Here is a 23,422-nt window from a genome sequence, read left to right on the forward strand (position 1 = left end):
CATGAGCCACACTCACCCCCTATTCTAAGTCCAAGATTCTTGACAGTTGGGACCACATCTCATGATTTTGGGGGGCATTTTCTATGTTGTTTGCATGTCATAAGGTATTCTGTAAAATCAGTGATGAGTTAATCAGTAAATTGAATTGGTTCCTCCATTCTTTTACCCAGTGCTATTTCCCAGTGCTATTATTAATCCCATTTTATGGACAAGGAAATTGAAGTAAGACTTTTTCAGGACTACACAGATAGTAAGTGCAACTCTGTGATCAGGTCATTCTTTCTAGTTCCCACACAAGTTATATTCACATCCCACCCTGAGCTCAAGATCTTTGAGAATTGGGACAATAGCTCATGATTTTATTGTGTTTTTCACAGTGCTTGGTAGATAATAGGGGGCTTAGGTACTCAGTACACTGAGTTGATCCCTTCATTCTTTCACCAGTTTCCTAGCTCAATACTAGGATTTCAGAAGGTAGAAACAATACTTTTAAAAGAATGCCTTTTTTCCGCCTCTTCCAAAGACAGCAAGGACCGACATTAAAAATAGTTCATGTTGTACTGTAATTCAGCCAGACAAAACCTGACTGTCACAAACTCCATGGAACAGAATTGTTTACCTTTATATAACAAATTAGAAAAGCTTTCAAATCACCTGTGGTTGTGTCCAGGAAGACCTCAGAATATTTATGCAGTGACACCTAAAGTTTTTTATGAGGCTAAGACAACAAAGGGCATCCGCAGGGTTTAAAGTGGCTTCACATGAGCTAAATGTGTCCTTGAGAGAATAAATCATGCTTTTCTCACTGTGTAGCAGTAAACTTTTGTTGAAGGAATAAGTACAGAATCAAAAGGGTAAAGAAAGGAGATGATTTTTTGAATAAGAAAATTAAAATGTTAGAAAAAAAGAATAAAATTCTCCCTTCTCCTCAAGCTACTAGTGTAAGGATGATCGTGGTTGCTGGCAATTGTCAGTTTGACCATAAGGTTAAGAATGAGACTGACAAGGAATATTCTGCTCTCTTTAAACATACAATGGGCATGATTTTAAGCATAATCTTTGGTGGAGCTGCATTTTGACCTCGTGTTTCTCTGAGAGTGGGGGTGAGACATAACTGTCCACTCTTAAAGGGGAGCTCAGGGCTCTTTTAGTGACTCAAGTGGAGAAACTGTGGATACCATACTACCTTAGTGGGGTGTAGGAAGGGATAAAAAACATGCCTAGAAACCATCCATAGGCCCATGGTGAACAAATGGGAGGCATAATAGCTACCACATTCCAGTTAACTGCCCAGTCCAGTGGGAACTATTTAAACCTAGGATACCTGGGGAGGTAGGGGTCAGTGGGGGAAGGGTAAGGACGACGGACTTTCCATGATTACCTATATTTCTACCTTCTTTTTGTCTCTCTCCACTCCCACTCCCCCATCCCCTTGAGTCCTAACCTATGTAGCAAGTACATAGGACCAATATTGGCAAACTGCTGGGAAATGATCTGGTGCTCTGGGTTCCGGAGACCCACATGAAACTACTTCCAACACCCAGGCCCCAGTGTGTGTGCTCAGAGGCAGAGTCCTCAGAGTAAAGGCAAACACTCATCAAAATATGCTCTGTGTTCCTACAGAGAGCAATGTGGAAACTAATCCATACAGTCCTGATAACATGGCGATCCTCTGCCTTCTGATTAAACGCCAGCGGTTATTAAATATCCTTGTTCACAGGGGCTGTCTCTGAAAGCCAGTGTTGCTTCTCATTTCGAACTTTGATGAACTGTCTCCATTCTGTCTCACATGTAGGCTGAACTGCAATTGACTGAAGGCCAATGCTTTAGGAGGGTAGAGAAAATCAATATGAAATGTCAGGGGAGAGGTCAGATTGAACTGGTTTTCTTCACTCCTTCTCTATGAGGCGGGGGGCTAGGAGTTTGGCAGCCACTGTGGAACAAAGGGACCTGCGTTTATGACACTGAAGGCTGCTGCTTTGAAGAAGCTGGGAAAAAAGAACTTGTTTAACTCTTAGTTACACTAAGAAATGGAGTTAGAAGTCAAATCTTTCCTGGTGCTGGAAGGAGTAAGAGAATGGATAGGGGCTGCTGTTCACTGGACACACTCAAGGAGACCTTCCCAGGGTCTGTCTCATAGGCTTGGCCTTTCCAAGCAGTGCAAGCATTGGATGGGGACAGTGATTTCTGGAGACCCACACTCCATGCAGTGTAACGAGAGTGCCCATGTTGCCATGGAGCACTGGGCAAAGATCTCCGTGATCCTAATAGGATCATAGAGCTACAGCTGGAAGAGACCTTAGCAGCTGTCTAGTCCAACCCTCTCCTTTTACAAATAAAGAAACTGAGGTCCAGGGAGGTTGAGACTTGCCCAAGGTCACACAGGTAGTAATATAATTATTATAAAACCAGCATTTTCATGATGGTCTGAGATTTGCAATGTGCTTTAATATTTTATCTCATTTGATTTTCATAATTATTCTATAAAGCAGGTGCTATTGTTTCTTCCATGTTACAGATGAGGAAAGTAAGATGGAGAGACGCTAAATGATTTGTCCAGGGTCACAGAATTATTAAGTGTCTGGAGCAGAACTGGAACTTAGAGCAGCTAGGGGCCTCAGTGGATAGGGTGCTAGGCCTGGATTCAGGAAGGCTCACCTTCCTGAGTTCAGATCTGGTTTGTATTATTTTCCTTGCTGTATGACCCTGGGTAAGTCACTTAACTCTGTTTGCCTCAGTTTCCTCATTCATAAAAATGAGCTGGTGAAGGAAATGGCAAACCACTCCAGTATCTTTGCCAAGAAAACCCCAAAAAGAATCAGACATGATTGAAAATGACTCAATAGCAGGAACAACTCCTTGTTTCTCAAGCCCAGCACTCTAGTCACTATTCCATCTAGCTCTCTGAGTTTCTGAAAGCTACAGAGGACAGATAGGAACCAGATGTTGTCTTTCCACAATGGCTGGCAGAATACTTGGAACCTCTTTGAACCTGAAAGCCTGGATCAGGAGTCTTCTAGGGGATCCGCAGCAGCCACAGAGAAGTGATCATTCTTAGAGGTTTGCTGTGGGGAGGCATGCAAGGGGGCATGGAGAAGAAAGAGATGAAGCTCACCCAAAGTGGGGAATGGAGAGTCTTTGTCTCCTTGAAATCTTTGGTGCAGTCACTTCTTTAGCCCTCCTGTGTGGTGTGATTCCCCTCCCAATTCTTAATGCTTGATATCTTACCCCTGCTCCAGGCACTGATCCCTAGTCTACTTGGCTTCAGTCTTTTGTTTTCAGTGCTACAGATTTATTCCTGTTGCCTTTGTGGATGGGTCCAGCCCGCTGGCTGTGCATCACACAAGGGCTATGCTTCTTTTATCATTTGATGTTCATTTGTTTCAGTCATGTCTGGTTCTTTGTGACTCCACTGAGAGGTTTCTTAGCAAAAATACTGGAGTGATTTGCCATTTCCTTCTCCTGTGGATTAAGGCAAACAGAGGTAAAGTGACTTGCTCATGGTCACACAGCTAGTTAGTGTCTGAGGCTGGATTTGAACTCGCGTCTTTCTGACTCCAGAACCAGCACTCTATCCATTGTGTCACCTAGTTGCCTAGGACCATAGACCCTGGTAATAATAGTCTAATACTTTCCACTGGCTCTTCCCTCGCTGCCTTCAATTATCTTCAAGATCTTCCCCATCTTGAATAAACCTTCAGATCATCCTCCTTGTCTTTTTTCTCTCCAGTCGATATTTCATGCAAATCTGACATAAGATAGGCCTATAGTGATCAGCGTATTTTTCCCTTGCCACAAAGTCCATGAGTTGTTTTGCACATTCAGGGTACTAGTGCAGTTTTAAGATTTAATCGCTTAAGTAGTTTTTTAAAACTGTACTAAGACTTTTGGGACACCTTGTGCATATCTCTATATGTACATAGTCTCTCTCCTGGGAGAATCCTAGGTTCTGGAGGGCAAAGACTATTTGGTTTTCATCTTTGCACCCCTAGCAACACCTAGAATAGTTCATGGAATACAGAAAGTGCTTGATAATGGCTTATTGGTTGATTAATTCATCACATTGAGGCTGAACCCTGGTCTGAAGTCCAATACTAAGTCCTTCAGCCAACCCCACTCATGTTCCAACATGAGTGATGTACCTTCCAGACCTCTAATCTCAGTCAATTTCAATAATGCTTGTGTATTTTATTTTTTTCACAATGATCAAGTTGAAGATTTTGACAAAATAAGCCAATTATGTCCAATGACTAAAGATAAGTCAGCTGTACTGTTCCTCAGCCTTCCCTTCATGGCTCCTTCCCTCCCCAGTCCTACACACTCAATCACAGCAGGAATGGTACTTCGGGATTAAAAACTAAAATCAAAGGCACGGGAATGAAAGACGTTCACTTTCTGTTCCCTCTGTCCTTCTGTTCAGTATCAATGCCATATCAGAAAGAGAGTCAAAAACTACTCTTATGTCCCCTAAAAATAAATGAGGAAACTGCTTCCTTCATCCTTTAGAAAGACTGAGAGGATCCACACAAAATCAGACCTAAAATGTCACCACGCTACCATCCATTAACTCTGGAATTTGTATGAAGACCTTTTCCCTTAAAGTTTTCTTTCTAGGACTTGTAGACCATAGAGATTTCTCCCTTTCCAGACTGAACATAGAACTTAGTCTGAAGAAGATGTTTGAGCATTTGATTCTATGCTGTCCTGTATTGTTGTCACCTCTATGTCTTTGTTTTATTCCTCCTTCCTCTCCCTGGAATGTTCTCTCTCTCCCCTTCCCTCCTTCTCTCTCTCCCTCTCTTCCTTCTTCTCTTTCTCTCTTTTCTCTCTTTCTCTTCTCTCTCTCTCTCTCTCTCTCCCTTCTTCTCTCTCTCTCTCTCTCTCTCTCTCTCTCTCTCTCTCTCTCTCTCTCTCTCTCTCTCCTCTCTCTCTCTCTCTCTCTCTCTTTCTCCCCCTCTCTCCCTTCTTCTCGCTCTCACTCTCTCCCTCCCTCCCTCTTCACCTTTCTGTGTTAGAATCTCTAGTTTCTTTCAAGGATCATCTTCTACATGAAGTTTTTCTTCACTGTCGCACTTGTTAGCTCTTTCCTCCCCAAATTCTCATTTCCATGACATTCTTATTGCCTTATTGATTGTATATATAGATATATGTTTTCTCCCTTGGTCAGACTGTAAATTCCAAGAAGGCGAATCTGTTTCACTTTTTGGTCCCCTAATCCCTAGCACAGTGCCTAGCACATAATAGGTACTTAATCATTGCTTGTTGATTGATCATGATGTGGATGTACAGTATCTCAAGCTCTCTAACCAGTCTAGGAGAACTTTAAAGGCAGGAACCATCTCTGATGTGTCCTCAGGATCACTCCAAGTGCTTAGAATAGGAATGGGCACATCATGTCGGACATCATGAATATATCTAAACTGAAACACTCAAGTACTCTTATCATGAAGGGGCTTTGTCTATGTGAGGAGTACCCAGGGGCAGCCTTGTCAATTCAGCTCAATCTTTAACCAAGGTGAGAAGAATATCTGACCTTGAAGAGATCTTGTTTTACAAAGTTGTGTGACCAGGAGCTGCCAGAGTCAGCCTGACAAGATTAAAGGATGAGGCCTCCCATTTCTGCCTATTCTTGTGGTCTATCTCAGTAGTCAGTCAACAAGCATTGTGCTGGACCTTGTGTGAGGCATCTTCTGCTGCTTTTAAAAGGCTAAGTCCATGGGTGCAACTCAGAGCTACAATAGCTGTGACAAGTACCCAGGACAACTGGATGCTTCACTCTGTACCAAGGTGCCATGTTCAGAGTTCCAAATGTCCTGTTGATGGGGATGAATACACTGTGTATAAGGATCCCTATTCAGGACAAGATATCCTCATCTTTTATCACTATTAAATTGGCCAGGCCACTCCTGGGTACATTCTTTACATCCAAAAAGTGGGAATAGCATTGTGGAGGGTTTCCAAGCCCTCTCCTCAGAGGAATCCCCCTTAGATCTGGACTGCTCCCTATCTCCCCACACTCCCCTGTGCAGAATGCCTCATGGTCACTACTTACATTTTGTGTGCCTGTCACAAAGGGCTGATGCCCTCATGTCACACAGCCGGATTGTCCCTTTACTGCTGCTGTATACAAAGGTGTTGCAGTGGAGTGGGTGGAATTCTGCTGCCGTGATGACCTCTGTGAGCTCCTCCATGTTGGCTGGCTTAATGTCCACGATATCTGACACAGGCAGGTCAAGGAAGGAATTAGAGATAAGGGTGTTTCAAAGGTAAAAGCTCATCAATTTAGGATCGGAAGGGATCTCATAAGTCATTGAGTCTAACTCTCACTTTATATATGAGGAAACTGAGGTCCAGAGAGATGATGTAACTTCACCATGGTAACAAGGGCTGTAAGTCTCAGAGAAATGGTCACATTACATCTTGGCTGGATGCAAGCAATAATACTTGCCATTTTCAATAGTAGACAATTCAGCCCCCAGGGCAGTTAGTTACATGACTAGTCCACATTCAAATACAAAAGCTCACATACTTACCTGCTCTCTTGTGTATATATTCAAACTGTTTTATTAAAGTTACCTTAAAATGCCAGTAGCAATATGAAAATATTTCACATGGACAACTGTTTACTTTAAGATAGACTTATGGCTTCTTTTTCTCTTGTCAAACAACTGAAATCCCTTCCACTCATCTCATAATAAAAGGGCAAATTGAATTCAGCTCAGTTCATCCCTATGGAAGGCACTGTGCTTGGCAAGGCTACAAAGAAAAAGAGAGACTATTCCTGTCCTCAACAAGGAGCTAACATTGCATGGGAAGGGGAAAGGATGAAGATAGTGTGTACATATGTAAGAAAATACAAGACAGTTGGAGGGGGCAGAAAACTGAAAAATGACTATCAGTAAAGGCTTCAAGGAGGAGGTGGTACCTGAATGAAACCTTGAAGGAAGATAAGGGCTCTGAGAAGTAGAGGGGATGTAAGTAGTATGTTGTAGGCATACAAGATAGATTACATAAATGCAAATGGTCAGGAGGTGGAAGGGTGAGTTAGGGGAATAGCAAGTCATCTATTTTGACTGGAATATAGAGTACATGAAGAGGAGTAATATGAAAGGAAACTGGAAAGGTTGGTTGAAAACAGTTTATGAATGACTACAAATGTTAAGGTGAGGAATTTGAATTTTATTCTCCAGGCAATAGGAACCAAAAGATTTTAAGCAGAGAAGTGATAAGATCTACGATGCTAGGAGACTATTTTGGCAACTCTAATTGCAAAGGGATGATTGGTGGAGACTGAGAAGCTAATTAGAAACTATTCTAGTTGTCTTGCTAAGAAAAAGAAATGGTTCTGAACTAGAGTGATAGTCATGTAAATACAGAAGATGCATCTAAAAATGCAATCCAAAGAATTTATCACCTACTTGCACGCTGGAGATGAGAGAGAAGGCAGAATCAAGGATGACTCCAGGGTTATAAATCTGAGTGACTGAGGTGTGCTGGCACCCAAGAGGTATGGGGACATAGAGGAGGGGATAAGTTAAGGAGGAAGTATAATCAGTTCTATTTGAGACATATTGAGTCTGAGGTGAAGGCATCCAGAAGATCGTGTCTAGTTTGTAATTTCAGACGGAGATTGGAGACAGATATAGAGATTTTGGAGTCACCTTTTTAGATATGACAACTGATTTTATGGAAACAAATAAGACTGAGAAAGGGTGTGGAAAGAGAAGAAAGAATGTACAAGATGGAATCCTGAGGACTTCATGCTAAAGGGAGTAGGAAATGGATGATGATCAAGCAAATGAAATTGAGACGGAATCATCAGGCAGGTAAAAGAAGACCTAAGAGAAAGTGGTGTCGAGGATACTAAGGTAGGAGTTTCTAGGAAAAGAGGGTAGTCAGCGGTATCCATAACAATAGAGATATCAAAAGGGAAGAGGACTGAGGAAAGGCCATTAAAACTGGAGGATAGATTCTTGGGAAATCCCTTGATTTTTGTCTTTCCATCACACAGGGAGTCTCTCTTCTCCTTATCTTATGGTTGTATTCACTCATTTTGTGTCTGTAATTAGTACAAAATGACTGACTACCAATAAGATTATAACATCACAGACTTTGAACTGGGACACACAAGATGTCATCTATCTATTATGATAAGATGTCATAAAATGAATGGCTTCATTTTATAGATATGGAAACTGAGGCCCAGAAAGATTAACTGACTTGCCTAAGGTCACACAGTGGCAGAGCCAGGATTGCAGCCCAAGTTTTCTGATTACAAATCTAGCATCTTTCTTTTGCATCAGGAGTATGAGTTGGGGCAGCTAGGTGGTGCAGTGAATAGAGCACTGGCCTTGGAGTCAGGAGGATCTGAGTTCAAATCTGGCCTCAGACACTTGACACTATCTGTATGGCCTTGGACAACCCCAATTGCCTTGTCTTCCCTCCTCCAAAAAAAAAAAAAAAAAAAGAGTATGAGTCAGACTCATATAGCAGACTGGAATTTTTTTTTTTTTGAACTGGACTGTGGTTTCATTGGCACAGGGAACTCCAAGTGAGGAAACTTTAACAATGCATACTGACACTTGTTCTGCCAAGTAGTCTTAGAAACTACTATTTAGAAAATAGCCTAGAGGTTATAGGGTTAGGTGACTTGCCTAGGGTCACACAATCAGAATGTGTCAGTGGTACGTCTTTCAGATGCTGAGGTTGATTTGTGTCTATTGTGCCTTTGGGAACACTAGTTCCTCAATAGAGTTTTATCACAAAAGAACAGAGGAATAAGTAAATAGGACCTTAATGTATTAATAAATATCATTTATATTCTGCTGTTGCTACCATAATTACAAGGTTTTACATGGTACTTTATGTCAATTGATCTATCAGTTTATCAAGCACTTCTGATGTGTAGGGACTGTGCTAACACTGAGGATATAAATAAAAAAACAAATACCTTACCCCTTTACGTGCTTACATTCTAATGGAGGAGATAACCTACATAAATCAGAACATACAAAATAAATGTGGAGTAGATGGAAGATATTTTTAGATGAGAAGGTACTTGCCACTGGGGAGGGAGTGTGAGTTGGAACCAAGAAAGGTGTCCCATAGGAGGTGGTGGGGTAGCTAGATGGCACTGCAGATGAGCGTGGAGTCAGGAAGACCTGAGTTTGAATTTGGCCTCAGACACTTCCTAGCTGTGTGATCCTGGGCAAGTCACTTAACCCTGTTTCCTTCAGTTTTCTCATTTGCAAAATGAACTGGAGAAGGAAATGGCAAACCACTTTACTTATCTTTGATAAGAAAATCCCAAATGGAGTCACGAAGGGTCAGACACTACCGAAACAACTGAACAACGAAAGGAGGTGTTTCCTGGGAAAAAGTTTGAAAGAAAGTAAGGGATTCTAAGAATTGGAGGTTGGGAGGAAGAGCATTCCAGGCATGGGCTGGCCAGTGCAATGGTACAAGGACATGAGATGGAATGTTGTATGTGAAGCATGGCAAATAGGCCAAAATGGCTGGATCCCTTAACATGTGGGGTGTAAGAAGAAAGAGAAGGCTGGTGGGGCCAGGTTGTAAAGATCTTTAAACGCCAAACAGAGGGCTTTCTATCTGCTCCTGGAAGTAGTAGGAAATCACTGGAGTTTACCAGTACTTTAGGAAAATTACTTTTGGCAGCCATATGGAGGATGGATGGGAGAGGAGAGGAGAGAGAACAAGAGTCAGAGAGATCACTGAAGAAACCACTGCAGTGGTCCAGGTGAGACACGACATAGGCCTGAACTGGGGTCCTACTTGTATTAGTGTCTGCACCAATTAGATGTCTGCAAGAGTTGTTGAAGGTAAAGAAATGACAAGATTTGGTAAGGAATTGAATGTGTAGGGGGCAAAGATGGCTTCATTCTCCAGAGAACCTGCATTATGTATGGTTGTTATTTCTTCCCCAAGAAAATCTGATGTCAACTTTCAGACTTGTGCCAGTGCCTCCAAAAACAAGCCTCCCCCCAGCTTTGTGTGGGAAGGATGGCGTATTTTATCAACAGTTCATCTTCTCTCCTAAAAATAAACCATGAGCGTCTGTACTTCTGAAAATGAAGGAGCCAATCATATTCTATTCAGCCAGCCGGGTCATCTTTCCCCATCTCTTACTGCCTCAGAACATGTCCAGTGAAAGGCCCCTGTGCCAGCGGGCTACCTCCAACACCCTTTATAACTGAGGCAGCCCTTCCCAATCCTAGCCTCTGCCTCCTGACTAGAAACCACATATCAGATTTAGTGGTATTCTCTTTTTGAGATAATCTCCAAATAGGCATCAGGCCTTAGACACCAAATTCATTTTTACTGGTAGCCTGTGTCGATCTTTTGAGGGTTCTGAAGGTTAGTGGGTTAATCCTCAAGCTTGAACAACCCCCTGGGGATCTTCAGCCCTTGTTAAGGAGTGAAAAAAGACTGTATATACACATGGTACCTCATTAAATCTCTTTTACTTATTCAATGATTAGTTGCTCTGGAAAAGATACAATGATTATTTTAGGTTCTACTTATTTAGCTCTTTCTTTAAGCTATCTTTCCTATTTCCTTCAGTGAAGGCTTTTGTAGGATAAAAAAAATTAATAAATTGGAGGCAAGCTATCTTATCATCAGTTCTGCTTAGCACTGAATTCCAGCTACTTCCTCTCTGCCACGGAGCACTACATTTTCATTAATTCAGCTTCTACTACTCCCTTTCCCTCCCTGACTATACTTCTTTATGTATAGATCTGGGCAGGTGATTTCTTAGCTCAACATGTTCAGTGTCTCCTTATTACTGAATATGGTTTAAATTCCTTTGCTTGGCATCTAAGGCTCCCCACAATCTGGTACCACTCTACCTTTTCAGTTTTATCTCATACCCCTCCATTCCACATGCTATATGCTCTAGTACCTTCCTCTCTTTTTCCTCCATCCCCCTCTACCTAACATGCCATTTGCTTTCTCATCTCCACACCTTTGTCCATTCTATTCCTCATGCCTGGGAATGCCTTCTTTTTCTGCTTATTGAATCCCTATGCACCCTCTAAAGTCTAACCCCAATGCTGCTTCCCATAGGAATCTTCCTCTGAGCTTTCTGTCAGAAATGAGCTTCCTCTAGGTCCCCACAAAACCTGTTATTTGACACCTCTGTATTGTACTTGTACTGTCTATCATTATTACCTATATATGTGCTTTCATTGTTGTTTAGTTGTATCCAACTCTATGTGATCCTATTTGGGTTTTTTTGGGCAAAGATCCTGGAGTGATTTACCATCTCCTTCTCCAGCTCATTTTATAAATGAAGAAACTTATCCCCCTAATAATAATTGCCTTTCAAATAGCACCGTGAGGTTTGTAAAACGCTTTACCCACATTAGTCCATTTGGTCCCCACAAGAACCCTGTGAGATAAGTATAATAGGCATTATTATCCCCACTTTAAACATGAAAATGAAGTTCAGAGAAGTCAAATCGCTCATCTGCAGCCATACAAAGTCACCATATTAGATTGTTGCCCTTCTAAACTTTTAAGACCTAGCAATTTTACTGAACTATAAATTCAACATCAAAGTATAATAGGTTATCAAGATCTAAAGCTGGAAGATATCTCACAGGTTATTGACTCTAACTTCTTTGTTTTACAGATGAGGAAACTGAGGCTCAAGTGACTTGCCCAGGGTCATGCAGGCAACTCCAGAGGCATGATTTGAATCCAGGTCTTCAGACTCCAGAGTCAGTACTCCTTCTACCCTATCAAGGCAGCAACTTTTGTTTTCTCTCAACTTTGCATCTGTCCCAGCCCTTGGTATGGAGATCTGCCCCAGAAGATAAATAAATGTGGGTTGCCCTGTTGGGCTATTTTCCCCTTTGTCTTTCAATTTTGGAAGGAAGGAGAAAAAAGATGAACAATGCGCTGCTCCCCACCTCTCCTCTAAAATGAAATGATGGATTTTGACAGACAATTTTCTCTTCTGCAACTCTCTACCCAGATTTCCCAATTGTCCCAGAGCCCTAAGTGGTAAAGGCAGTGCTGGGAGATTCACAGCTAATATACAATATAGAAAGCCAGCAGATTGCTATTAAATTAACCCTGGGGCAAGACAGATCGCTTACTCCCAATCCTAAGTCTTTAGCATGTGCCTTATTAATAGAGTACAGAAAAATTGCAAGGACTTAGCTAGAGGGGGGTGGAAAGCCTGGGGAGACTTCTGTAGCTGGGAGAAAGTAAGCAGAGGCGGGTGAAGCTCTGGGCTCAGCAGCCAAGGGACCAGAAGGGGAGGGGAGATCACAGCACTGGATTGTCTCCTAAGCTAGTACTTAAAGTCCTGACTGAAGGCAGTTGGAGTTTACTCTTTGGCAGTTGCTTCCGACAGGTTAAAAAAAAACAACTACCACCAATGACATTAAAAGCCTAAGGTGTCTGGGAACCATCTACAAAGTCATTTCCTCATCTAAGACTCTGCCAAGCTCAAGAATATGAACACATGATCTCCTCTGACAGCAATAACAAGCTGGCTTGGGCTGGAGAATGAGACAACTAGGCTCTTCATGGCAATACAGTGAATGAAATATGTTTTCTTCTTTTATTCAAGGGGGAGAAACCTCCACAATATTTTGTGCTTTGTACTAGCTGTCTCCTATGCCTAGAAGGCTGTCCTTCCTCACCTCTGCCTCTTAGAATTCTTGACTGCCTTCAAGACTCAGCTTAAATCACATCCACTGCAAGAGGTTTTTCTTCTCCCTCTCCCATCTACCCTCGAAGAAGTCAGGAAGACTGGGGTTTGAGTCTGGCCTCTGACACATACTGAGTGTGTGATGCTGGGCATTTCTCACTGTCCTGGGTAGATCTCCATGAGAAATTGTAGCCCAAATGCTGACTTGGATTGGTAGAGAGAATCACCTTACTCAAAGTTCCCTATATCAATGAAATACAGGTCTGATGTTTAAAACATAAAAAACCAAAATAATCATCACCAAATAATAGCCAACAAATAAGCTTTGTATTTCTTATGGGACTGTTGTAAAAGTCAAATGAGATAATGTTTGTATAGGGTATTGAGCAGTTGCTTGATAAATACTTATTGAATTAAACTTAATTATTAATAATTCAGTAGTAATGTGTTGAAATAACAAGCTCTTTTTCTTGCTAATGGCTGGCAAGAATTAGGAACTCAAAAGTCTCTAATTTGTTCCAAAAAGCTAACTTAGGAATAAACTATTGGTGCTTGATTTTTGTTGGATTTTGAAGTTGATGGCAATCTGTCAAAACTTCCATCTTGATGTGATGTCTCTATGCCATAGCTGCTGAGTTTGCTGACAGTGATGAGTTCTTGTTTGGGGGTAATCATCCACCAAAGCCACTCAGGCTTGGGGAGCTGGGCAGGATTCTATTCTGTATGTCTGCATTAGCAGCAGAGGGATCACTTAAATCTAGAGGGAAGAATTCTATTTTACCTGATGATTATACCCACAACTGAGAGCAACTTTGTCCCCTCAGGTCATCACTCAGGGAGGCTGCCAAATTGGAAGGTGAAAAGAAACCACTTTTTTTTTTTTTGGTCTTGAAAACCAAGTATCTTGGACTCACAACCCTCTTGAGAGAACATTTAAGATTCTTTGAGGCCATCTTTGCCAGGCCAAATTTCATTCTCCTCATTTAAAACACTGATTACAAATGATACAGGTATTTTTTGGGTAAAAAAGTATAGTTCTTGACAGTGAGAACTAGGAGACTGAGAGATAACCTTCCTATCAACTCTTTGAATTCTAACTATGACATGTGCAAGGCACTGACTCCACATTAAAGGAATTTACAATGGGATAGATCAGGTAGACTATAAACTCTTTGAGGGCAGGGACCTTCTCATTTTTACATTTGAATTCCCTGAATCTAGCAAGGTGTCTGCTTAATAAATGCCTGGTAATGCTTATGAGTTTGGAAATGCCTAAATGCATTATGGTATATAAATGTGAGGCAATGCTATTTTGATATAAGAAATGATGAAAGAGATGGATGACGTATAAACTGATGCAGAGTGAAGTGAGCAGAACCAGAATTTTTTTTTACAAAGATAGGAATATTGTAAGGATAAACAACTTAGGCTTAAAAACTCTGATCAGCATGATAACCAAATGGAATTCTGGAGGACTTATAATGAAATATGCAACTCACCACTTCCTGATGAAGAGGTGAAGGATTTGGAGTGCATATATTTATATATACACACAGACACATATATATGTATATACACACATATGTATATATGCATATATATACATATATATACATACATGTTAGGGGGCAGCTAGGTGGTAGTGGATAGAGCCCCAGTGCAGAAATCAGGAGGACCCGAGTTCAAATCTCATCTCAGACACTTGACACTCACTAGCTGTGTGACCTTGGGCAAGTCACTTAACCTCAACTGCCTCATCCTGGGTCATCTCCAGTTATCCTGATGAATGTCTGGTCACTGGATTCAGATGGCTCTGGAGGAGAAGTGAGGCTGGCGACCTGCACAGCCCTCTCTCATTCAAAAACAAAAGTCAAGTGCAAGTCATGTCATCATTTCTCTGATGGCATGGTCTTCTTCGGCAATGAAGGATGAGCATACAAACATATGTGTGTATGTACACACACATATTGGACATGGTCAGTGAGGGAATTTATTTTGTCTTTCTTTCTCAACTGGGAATGGGAGGCAGAGAAGTCATATTTTTGTCTGTTTAAAAAGTGTCTGTTAATTGGCTGATTGAGATAGTTTTCAGGCTGATGTGGTATGGAGAACACGTGAGTAACTTCTTCAAGTTCCCACTGATAGCTGAGTAGCTCTCTCCATGCCTCAGTTTCCTCATCTGTAGAGTGAGATATTTGGATTTAGTGGCTACTAAGGTCCTTTTCAGCTCTAAATCTATGAGCCTTGACTCTATAAGATCATGAAGTGATGGAGAACATCTCAAGAGACCAAGTCAGAGAGGAGAATGATTATTGGTCCCTAGCATTTACTGAGCTGTGAACATCTGGGATAAGGATTACCCTTTCAAACAGGCACTTGGGCAGTTGACAGGATCACAGATTTAGAATTGAAAGGGGACATTAGAAGATATCTATTCCAACCTCATCATTTTACAAATAAGGAAATTGAGGCACAGAGAGGTGGTCACATAAGTGTCAGAGCAAGGATTTGAACCCTGGTCCTGATTTCAGATCCTATGTTCTTGATGATAAGCAGTGTATTTCTTGTTAATGTTTTCTATCCCTAATTCAGGTGCCACCATTCCTCAAATAGCTTCTTCAGGTCTGCTCTTTAGAGATATAAATCCATCTAGGAAGGGGTAGCCTGGTAATGTGGAAATAGTTTTGGATTTGGGGTCAAGGGGTTTGCATTTGAATTCTGGCTCTGCTATTTATTACTTGTATGACCAAAGGCACTTCCCTTAATCTCTCTGGGCCTGAGTGCTATGTCTTTAAATTAAAGAGGTTGAAGTAGCAACTTCAGCTAACTAAGCAATTGAACTAAGCTTCCTACTGGCTCTAAATTTATGATGCTGTTTCTTGGAAACTTAGTGATAATCAGTTTAACTGGTGTCATTCGTGGATGTCTGCAGGGACCCTGAAGAGTATGAAAATACTGAGTTTACCCCACTGATAGTGGAAGTGCAGCAGCATCTCTATGGATGGAATATAGCCTAAGTGCTATTAAGGAAAAAGAAGAAAGCTCTAAGAATGGATAGGCGGCAGAGGAGCAGTGATGACAAACAGTTGACTTTCCAATTTTGCCCCAAGCTGGCCCTGCCTGGGGCATTCCACTAAACAGACAAGCAGCTGCAAGCCCAGACCATGTCAATACCAATCTGCAGGTAAACATGCAAGGGAAATATACAACTGTGAAATGCCACCAGTAGCAAAATCTGCTCCCATCTGTTGAGATGATGCCCTGGTTAAATACTTGCCCCTCCTTCTATGGAAGTGCAACAAACAGAAAATTTCCTTTCCAGTGGAAGAGAAATTCTGGCCCCTGGCAGAGCCCTGACATGACCCAGAACTGAGGGTCCCAAGGCTGACCTCAGAAGCGAAGATGTGAGGGGCATCTGGCAGCCATGTGTGCTAGCATGGGACCTCTAAAGGCACTGTTAAGAGATGGGGGATGATTTCTGCACATTGTCATACATCGTTTATATCATTAATGTACATAGTAGAAGGGTTATTTCACTTCCATAAGATGCCAGTTGTGGCCACAGCTTAGCTCCTTTTACACCCTAGTAGGATAACCAATAAGGCAGCATAGAAAGCATCATGATGCCTCCAAATCTTCTCAAGAAAGCCTTCTTCAGTTGCACATGATTAATGGAAAATCACTATCCCTTGGTAGGGGAAGATCTGCAAAGATTCTTATAGCAAAGGGACGAGCTGAAAAACATATCATTCTTAGTTGTACTATTAAGGCCCTCTCAGCTAAAGCATGGGTTTAACAAGGCCCAGGTCCCAGTAAGTTCCCTAGGCAGTCCTGTGACCTTTGCCTTGAGAAATACTCTGATAGTCACAGGTAGAACTTCCTGTTTTTCCATAATGGAAAATCAGGATCCAGTGAGAGAATGGGGCAACTCATCACCATGCCTGGAAAAGCAATTCTAACAATATCCTACTGGATGTGGCAGAAGTATGATTTTCTTATACTGAAGAGAGCAACTTTAACTTGATTTAAAATACAGTACAACTCCCTCTTAGGATGGTGAAGTGGACTGACTAGCAGACAAAGGGTTTCTTTAAGTCAAAATACATTTAACCTGCTAACATTATAGCTTTTCTCCTTTTAGTGTTAATTCCCTCTATTCAAAATAGAGATTGACTTATTTCTGACACTATTACTACTAGCTAACATTTGTGTACTGTACACTAATATTCTAACTTACTGTGTTAGTTACCATTATTATCTCCTTTGATCCTTACAACAACCCTGGGAGGTAGGTGCTATTAAGGAAATTATTATCCCCATGTTAGAAATGAGGAAACTCAGGCAAACAGAAGTTAATTTGCCCAGGAACACACAGTGTCTGAAGTCAAATTGAATTCAGGTCTTCATGACTCCTGGATCAGCACTCTATCCACTGTACTACCTGGATGAAATAACAATTACTGGCTTTTATATAGCCCTTTAAGATGTACAATTACCTTATGTACATTACCCCTTATATGCATTACCCGATTAGTGCCTCACTTTGAGTAAGGTACAACAGATAGTAATACCTTCATTTTATATATGACAAAACTGAGGTTCCAAGAAATTATTTTGTCTATCGCTGGTCCTCTTGAGCAGGACTCATAGGCTATTAATAATGCCACAAGACCTTTCTAAGGGAAAGGTTCATTTCTGGATGTCCTGAGGCTGGGAGTACCATAGATTCTAGAAAAAAATGAGTAACACGAATCACTGAGGATCAGTACTGAACACCTAGCCTTGGTGCTAAGAGATTTGATCTACCTTAATACTAAGATCTCACATAATGAATGTCAAGGGTCTAGTGATCAGCATCTTAGGACAGATTTAGATTTCAGAGAGAGAAGGGAGGCCTAGAATTGAATGGGTCAATTTAATAAGGTCCCCAGATAATTGGGGTCAGCAGAGTGGAGGTTAACAATGGTGAGAGGAGAGAAGTGAAATTCCAATATTCTTCTTTTCTAATTTATCATTGAATTGTTTCTCTCATTCTATAAAAAAAGGCATTATAGAAACTGGAGTTAAATACATAAGAACCTAAGACCTGTAAGCTGGGTGGTGTTTTTATAGGGCCATTTTAAAGGTGGTTGCTTTCTACTCAGAGGTGGTGGCATTTTAGTGACAGTGGGCAAAGTGATTTCAGTTTGTAAAGTCTGTTTAGTGCTTAGGGCAGTTTGGCTGAAAAGTGCTATATAGATATCAGTTATCATCATTCTCATGATTACAATTAGTATTTTACATATGGCTGCTTTAAGGGTGAATGGCATGGTCTCATTTGTATGCTGGCACCTGGCAGTCTGTCACACATCTGCAGAATATAACTCAAATTACACTATTAATATTTCTCCTTTGCATTCTCCCCAAGGCATCTGTCTCCTAAATCGCCTAAAGAAACTCCCATCCTCCAGCCCTAAGCCCTGCAGGCAAAATTCAGCAAACATGTCACCTGAGCAGAACCGCAGAATGACAGCCGGATGAGCAGAATTTGGGCATCTGTCTCTTGGAATAGAACTGAAGTGGGAGAAGAAAACATTACCCATGGGCACCATTTTAGCAGAAATGTTGATGGACTGCATTCATGCATGGGTGACTGAGCCCCAACTGTACTCACCAGTATATTCTATGGGATTTTAGGCAGGGTTCTCTCATCTGTACAATAGTTATAGTAATACATGGGATACCTACCTAGCAGGCGTGTCATGAGGCAAAGCGCTTTGTTAAGCTTTAGAAAAATGACACAATTATACAAAATCACAGTATTTTTGAGTTAGGAGGGTCATCTAGACTAACCTGTGACCTGAAAGGAATCAAGCCTCTGTTTAAAGGTTGACAACAAGAGTGTACCCAACACTAGCCAAGAAAGTTTCACTTTTAATATTATATTTTCATTTCTTTCTTTCATTTGTTTCATCGTTTGGCTTTTTACCCTCTATGACCTCTGAAAGATACCCCATTACCATGGACATTTCAAATGTTACTAGACATGCCTGATGGTCCTTACCTACCAAGAGTTGCCTTTTGTGAACCATTTCTTGAAAAGAGATGAAATGAAATTCCCTATCACTCCTTTGTAAGCATGATCAAATTTGTTATGTAATTAGCCTTACACACTAATTATGTCATTTCACAATTTTGCTGTGGGAAATTATAATGGTTCGAATGGGCTACATCTTGATCAGCATTAGGAGACCTAGGTTCTGGTCCTAGCTGTTTAGCTCTCTGGCCCTCAATTTCCTCCTCTATAAAATAAAGAGGTTGAAGCAGATGATCACCAAGTGTGCTTCCCCATCTGACACATTCCATAATCAATGATCCACAAAGGATACTAAAACTTTGATTGGTTATTTCAAAGTTCCATAAGTTTATCCTCAGGTCATCTGCTGACATGTAGGTCTCATAATCACTGTTAACTGATATGGAGTTGATGTGATACGTGTGTGCATTGGCAAATACTCTTCTGGGTGTGGCCTCCACCATTAGGTCCATGGGTCTCAGCACAGGAACCTGCAAAAGAAGATGGGTAGTGGATATTAGGAATAGAGCAGATTATATTTTGTTTCTCAAATCAGTGGGCATGGAAACTCTATTAAAAGCAATCCATTCAGCTCAAAGTTCAGCTGCAGCAACTGGCTTCCCATCCTCAAATTCTATTCTTTGACTTTGTCTCAGTTGGAGAACAGGAGAGGGAACTAAAGCCCTGATGAAGCTCCTACCATTAGCCTCATTAATTAAGCAAAGACTTGCTTTGGAAACTCTACCTTTTAGAAAACCCATTCCTTCTTCCAGAGGACTATCCATGGTCCAGTCTCCTGAGAACTTTCTTTTCCTTTACCTTGGGTCTTTCTAAACTCATTATACTCACCAGCCTCTGGGACTCTTCTTAACCCCTCATGCTAAAACATGAATTTTGCTGGGTAAGTAAAACAATAGGGGGACATTTTGAGAAACCCTGACTCAACTTGAACCTGAAGTGAGGACTATAAGACTGTGACCCAGGGCAGGTCACCTAACTCCTTGGGCCTCAGGACCCTCATCTGTAAAATGGAAGAGGACGAGGACTAGAGGATCTCCAAAGCCCCTTTCAGCTGTAAATCTATGAGCCAATTCTCATTCCCTTCTCGCTCCAAAGTACTTGTGGCTCAGGGTGGATCCTCAGGATCCTCCAGGGGTTACCCAGGATATCTGTGCTGCAGTTTCTCATCCAAAACCCCAGAGAACAAAGGTAGGAGCAAAGAAAGAAACTTACAAAGTTAAATTTAAGCTTGAATAGGAAAAAAAATATTTTTTAATAATTTGAATTTTTAAAACATTAGAATGAGTTAAACTGTCCCTCAACAACATAGGGCTTTAGTAAATAGTAAAAAACAGTGATGGGAAAAGGGAAAGGAACAAGTCCTTATTGTTTACTGTATGCCAGGCACTGTGCTAACACTTTACAAATATCATTTCATTGGATTCTCACAACCCCATGAAACAGATGCTATTACAATCCCCATTTTACAGTTGAGAAAACTGAGGCAGAAGTTAAGTGATTTGCCCAGGGTCACACAGCTAGTGAGTGTCTGAAGCCAGATTTGAATGCAGGTCTTCCTGACTCTAGGCCCAGCATTCTATCTACTACTGTACCACCAGCTACTCTCCTTACATAGATTCTGATTCTTCACAATTTTATAAAATTGAAAAGAATTCTTCAAGAGAGCTAAAAGACCCTTTGAGGGGCAAATCAAATAAATAGCATTTATTAAGTGCCTACTATGTGCCAAACACTGGGAATACAAAAAAAGGCAAAAAGCAGTGCTTGCTCTCAAGGAGCTGAGTCTAATTGGAGAGACCACACACAACCAATGATGCACAAGCAAGATATTTTGTTGTTCAGTCACTGCAGTCATGTCTGACTCTTTGCAACTGACCCCATTTGGGATTTTCTTGGCAAAGATAATGGAGTGGTTTGCCATTCCCTTCTCCAGCTCATTTTACAGATGAGGAAACTGAGGCAAACAGGGTTAAGTCACTTTCCCAGGGCCATACAGCTGGTGAGAGTTTGAGGCCAAATTTGAATTCAAGAAGAGGAGTCTTTTTGACTCCAAGGCCTAGCACTTTATCCACTGTGCCACCTAGCTGCCCCACAAACAACGTATATATATATGCGTGTGTGTGTGTGTGTGTGTGTGTGTGTGTGTGTGTGTGTGTGTGTGTGTAATAAATTGGAGATAACCTCAGAGGGGAGACGTGTAATAAGGGGGATTGGGAAAGACATTCTACAGAAGGTAGCATTTTACCTTGGTCTTGAAAAAAGTCATAGAAGTTACAGGAGTGAGGAACCTGTGGCCTTCTAGGTCCTTAAGTGCAGCCTTTTAATTGAATCCAAACTTCACAGAACAGCCCACCCCTGATTAGGAGATGGAGATGAGGAGGGAGAGAATTGCAGGCACAGGGTTGGGAGAGGAAGTAAATGTTTGAGGAACAACAAGAAGGCTGGTGTCACCAGGCTGCAGAGTACATGGAGGGACATAAGATGGAATAGGACTGGAAAGGTAGGAAGGTCCAGGTTATGAAGGGTTTTAAGAGACAAACAGATACCTTTATGTTTAATCCTGAAATAACAGGGAGTCAATGGAATTTACTGAATGCAGGAAAGAGAAGGGTACAGTCAGACCTGGGCTTTTGGAAGATCAGTTTGACAGTTAAGTGGAGGACTGACCAGAGTAGGGAGAGACTTGAGGCAGGCAGACCCACCATCAGGTTACTGTAATAGTCTGGGTGAGAGGTGATGAGGGCCTGCATTAGAGTGGTGTCAGGTATCAGAGGAGAGAAGACGGCATATATAAGAGGTCCTCTGAAGGTAGAAATAATAGGATTGGCAACAGTTTGGTTATGGGAGGGTGAGACAGGGGGGATGACCACTACGTCATGAGCCAGAGAGATTGAGGATAGTGATAACCTCAACACTAATAGGAAAGTTAGGGCAGGGAGGGGGACAGGAAATGAATTCGGTTTTGGTAAGAGGTCTGCAAGACATCTGCTATCTTAGTCCAAAAGGCTCAGCCTCTTAATTAACCAAGAAACATTCCCTTTCTCTATCCCTTTCCTATGCTCTAAGGAAATCCTAGGCATCCCAGCCGTGGCATTAGCTCCCACTTCACTACCCAATTGTCAGGATACTATGGTCAAGTCTATGTTGATACCTGTGACACCCCTTCTCCTCACAAAAATCATCCTTTTAAATTAATAAAGCTCTCTCTAAAAGATAGTTGACCCAAGCAGATAAGAAAAACTTTGTTTTTGAAAAGTTGTTTTGTTTCCATTGTTACATTTTTCAAGATTTTCTCTTTGTTTTTCCCTTATTTCCCACCCACTGGGTTGAAGCCAAACTCCAAGCTGACATCTTAATTTAGTGCCCAGCGTCAGACCTGCAGGGCTCAGTTGCCAAGAGACTAGTTCTTTGAAAAGAAAATGGTCTGAAGTCCCAGGTTTCCCTTGTTTTGTTTCCATTAAAGGACCAAACATATGAGATTGTTTTTCATGTCCTCCCCAGGCTCTCTGACAGTGACTTTTTCATTATGACAGTCTCTTAAGAGCCAGTCCTCCAGTCTGTTTTCAGAATTATTCTTGACTTCAAAGGAACCAGGACTATTCATTTGGTTTCTTGTTTATCTTTGCTACAGATGTGTTTATCCATGGGAAACTTTATAATGATTTTGAATGTCTGACCTACAGGGTGGAGAGCTGTTTGAGGCAACAGTCTCAGAGTCAGAAAAGGTCTCAGAGTCACCTAACAGAATACACACCTGAACAAGAATCTCTTCTGCCTAACAAGTGGTCATCTAGCCTTTGCTAGAAGGCCTGCAGAGAAGGATGCTGAGATACATGAGAGGCCATCCGCACTCTCACGAGGCTCATAATAGGGCAGATACTCATCATTCTGGGCCAGAGTGACAGTACAGACCCTGAAGTCTGGTTTTAGACCTCCAAACTCAACTGGAAACTACCCTCTCCAGAGTTATCTTTGCTACGGATCTCCTTATCCATGGAAAGCTTTATAATGACTCTGAGTGTCGGACCTACATGGTGGAGAGCAGTTTGAGGCAACAGTCTCAGAGTTTAAAATGTTCAGAACTGAATTTGTCTTCCTCCTTACCCCATCCCCTGCCTGATTCCTAATTTTCCTCCAACTACTGAGGGTACCACCATCCTCTGTCACCCAGGAGTCATTAATTCTTCACTCTCAACCTTCATATCTAATTGGTTGCTTCTACTGTTTTTATCTTCATAACATCTCTCATATGTGCCCCCTTCTCTCCTTTGACCCTGCTACCAGTCTGATGCTGGCTATTGTCACCTCTCACCTATACTATTGTAAGAGTCTGCTGGAATAGACAGTGGAAAAGAACAGGGGACACGGTATAATGAGCCTAAGGTTCAAATCTCACTCCTGTCATTTACTGTGACTTTGGGCAAGTCATAACCTCTCCCAGTCTCATTTCCTCATTTGTAAAATGAGAGGGTTAGACTAACAGTTCTTTTAAAGTCCCCTCTATATGGTCCAGCCCTAAGGTCCTATGATGGGTTTACACTTCTGTGGAAGGATCTTTGCACCCTGAAGACTTAGGAGACCTGTTAGGTTTAGCACTGATGCATTCTATGATCATGGATCAATATTTTGAAACCTTTGAGTTGCCAATTACACAATCAGTAAAA

At 41.5% G+C, this 23,422-nt stretch overlaps 1 protein-coding gene and 1 long non-coding RNA gene across 5 annotated transcripts in view; one reads left to right on the forward strand and one right to left on the reverse strand.

Annotated features, from left to right (window-relative positions):
• Positions 1–13,115, forward strand: part of LOC140518482 (uncharacterized) — a 112,784-nt gene extending 99,669 nt beyond the window's left edge. The window contains exon 3 of the long non-coding RNA XR_011971939.1: positions 11,654–13,115. This is a non-coding gene — a long non-coding RNA (uncharacterized lncRNA). The remainder of the gene's footprint in view (positions 1–11,653) is intronic.
• The window catches only part of PPP2R2B (protein phosphatase 2 regulatory subunit Bbeta), a 464,394-nt gene that overhangs the window by 44,735 nt on the left and 396,237 nt on the right, over positions 1–23,422 (reverse strand). For all 4 annotated transcript variants that reach the window (XM_072630667.1, XM_072630669.1, XM_072630668.1 and 1 more), the window contains 2 exons: positions 19,051–19,228; positions 6,053–6,217 (listed from right to left, as the gene is read on the reverse strand). In XM_072630667.1, the coding sequence (XP_072486768.1) occupies positions 6,053–6,217; positions 19,051–19,228 (343 nt within the window). The remainder of the gene's footprint in view (positions 1–6,052; positions 6,218–19,050; positions 19,229–23,422) is intronic.

The sequence above is a fragment of the Notamacropus eugenii genome, chromosome 1 (genome assembly GCF_028372415.1).
Source record: "Notamacropus eugenii isolate mMacEug1 chromosome 1, mMacEug1.pri_v2, whole genome shotgun sequence".
Classification (NCBI taxonomy): Eukaryota; Metazoa; Chordata; class Mammalia; order Diprotodontia; family Macropodidae; genus Notamacropus; species Notamacropus eugenii.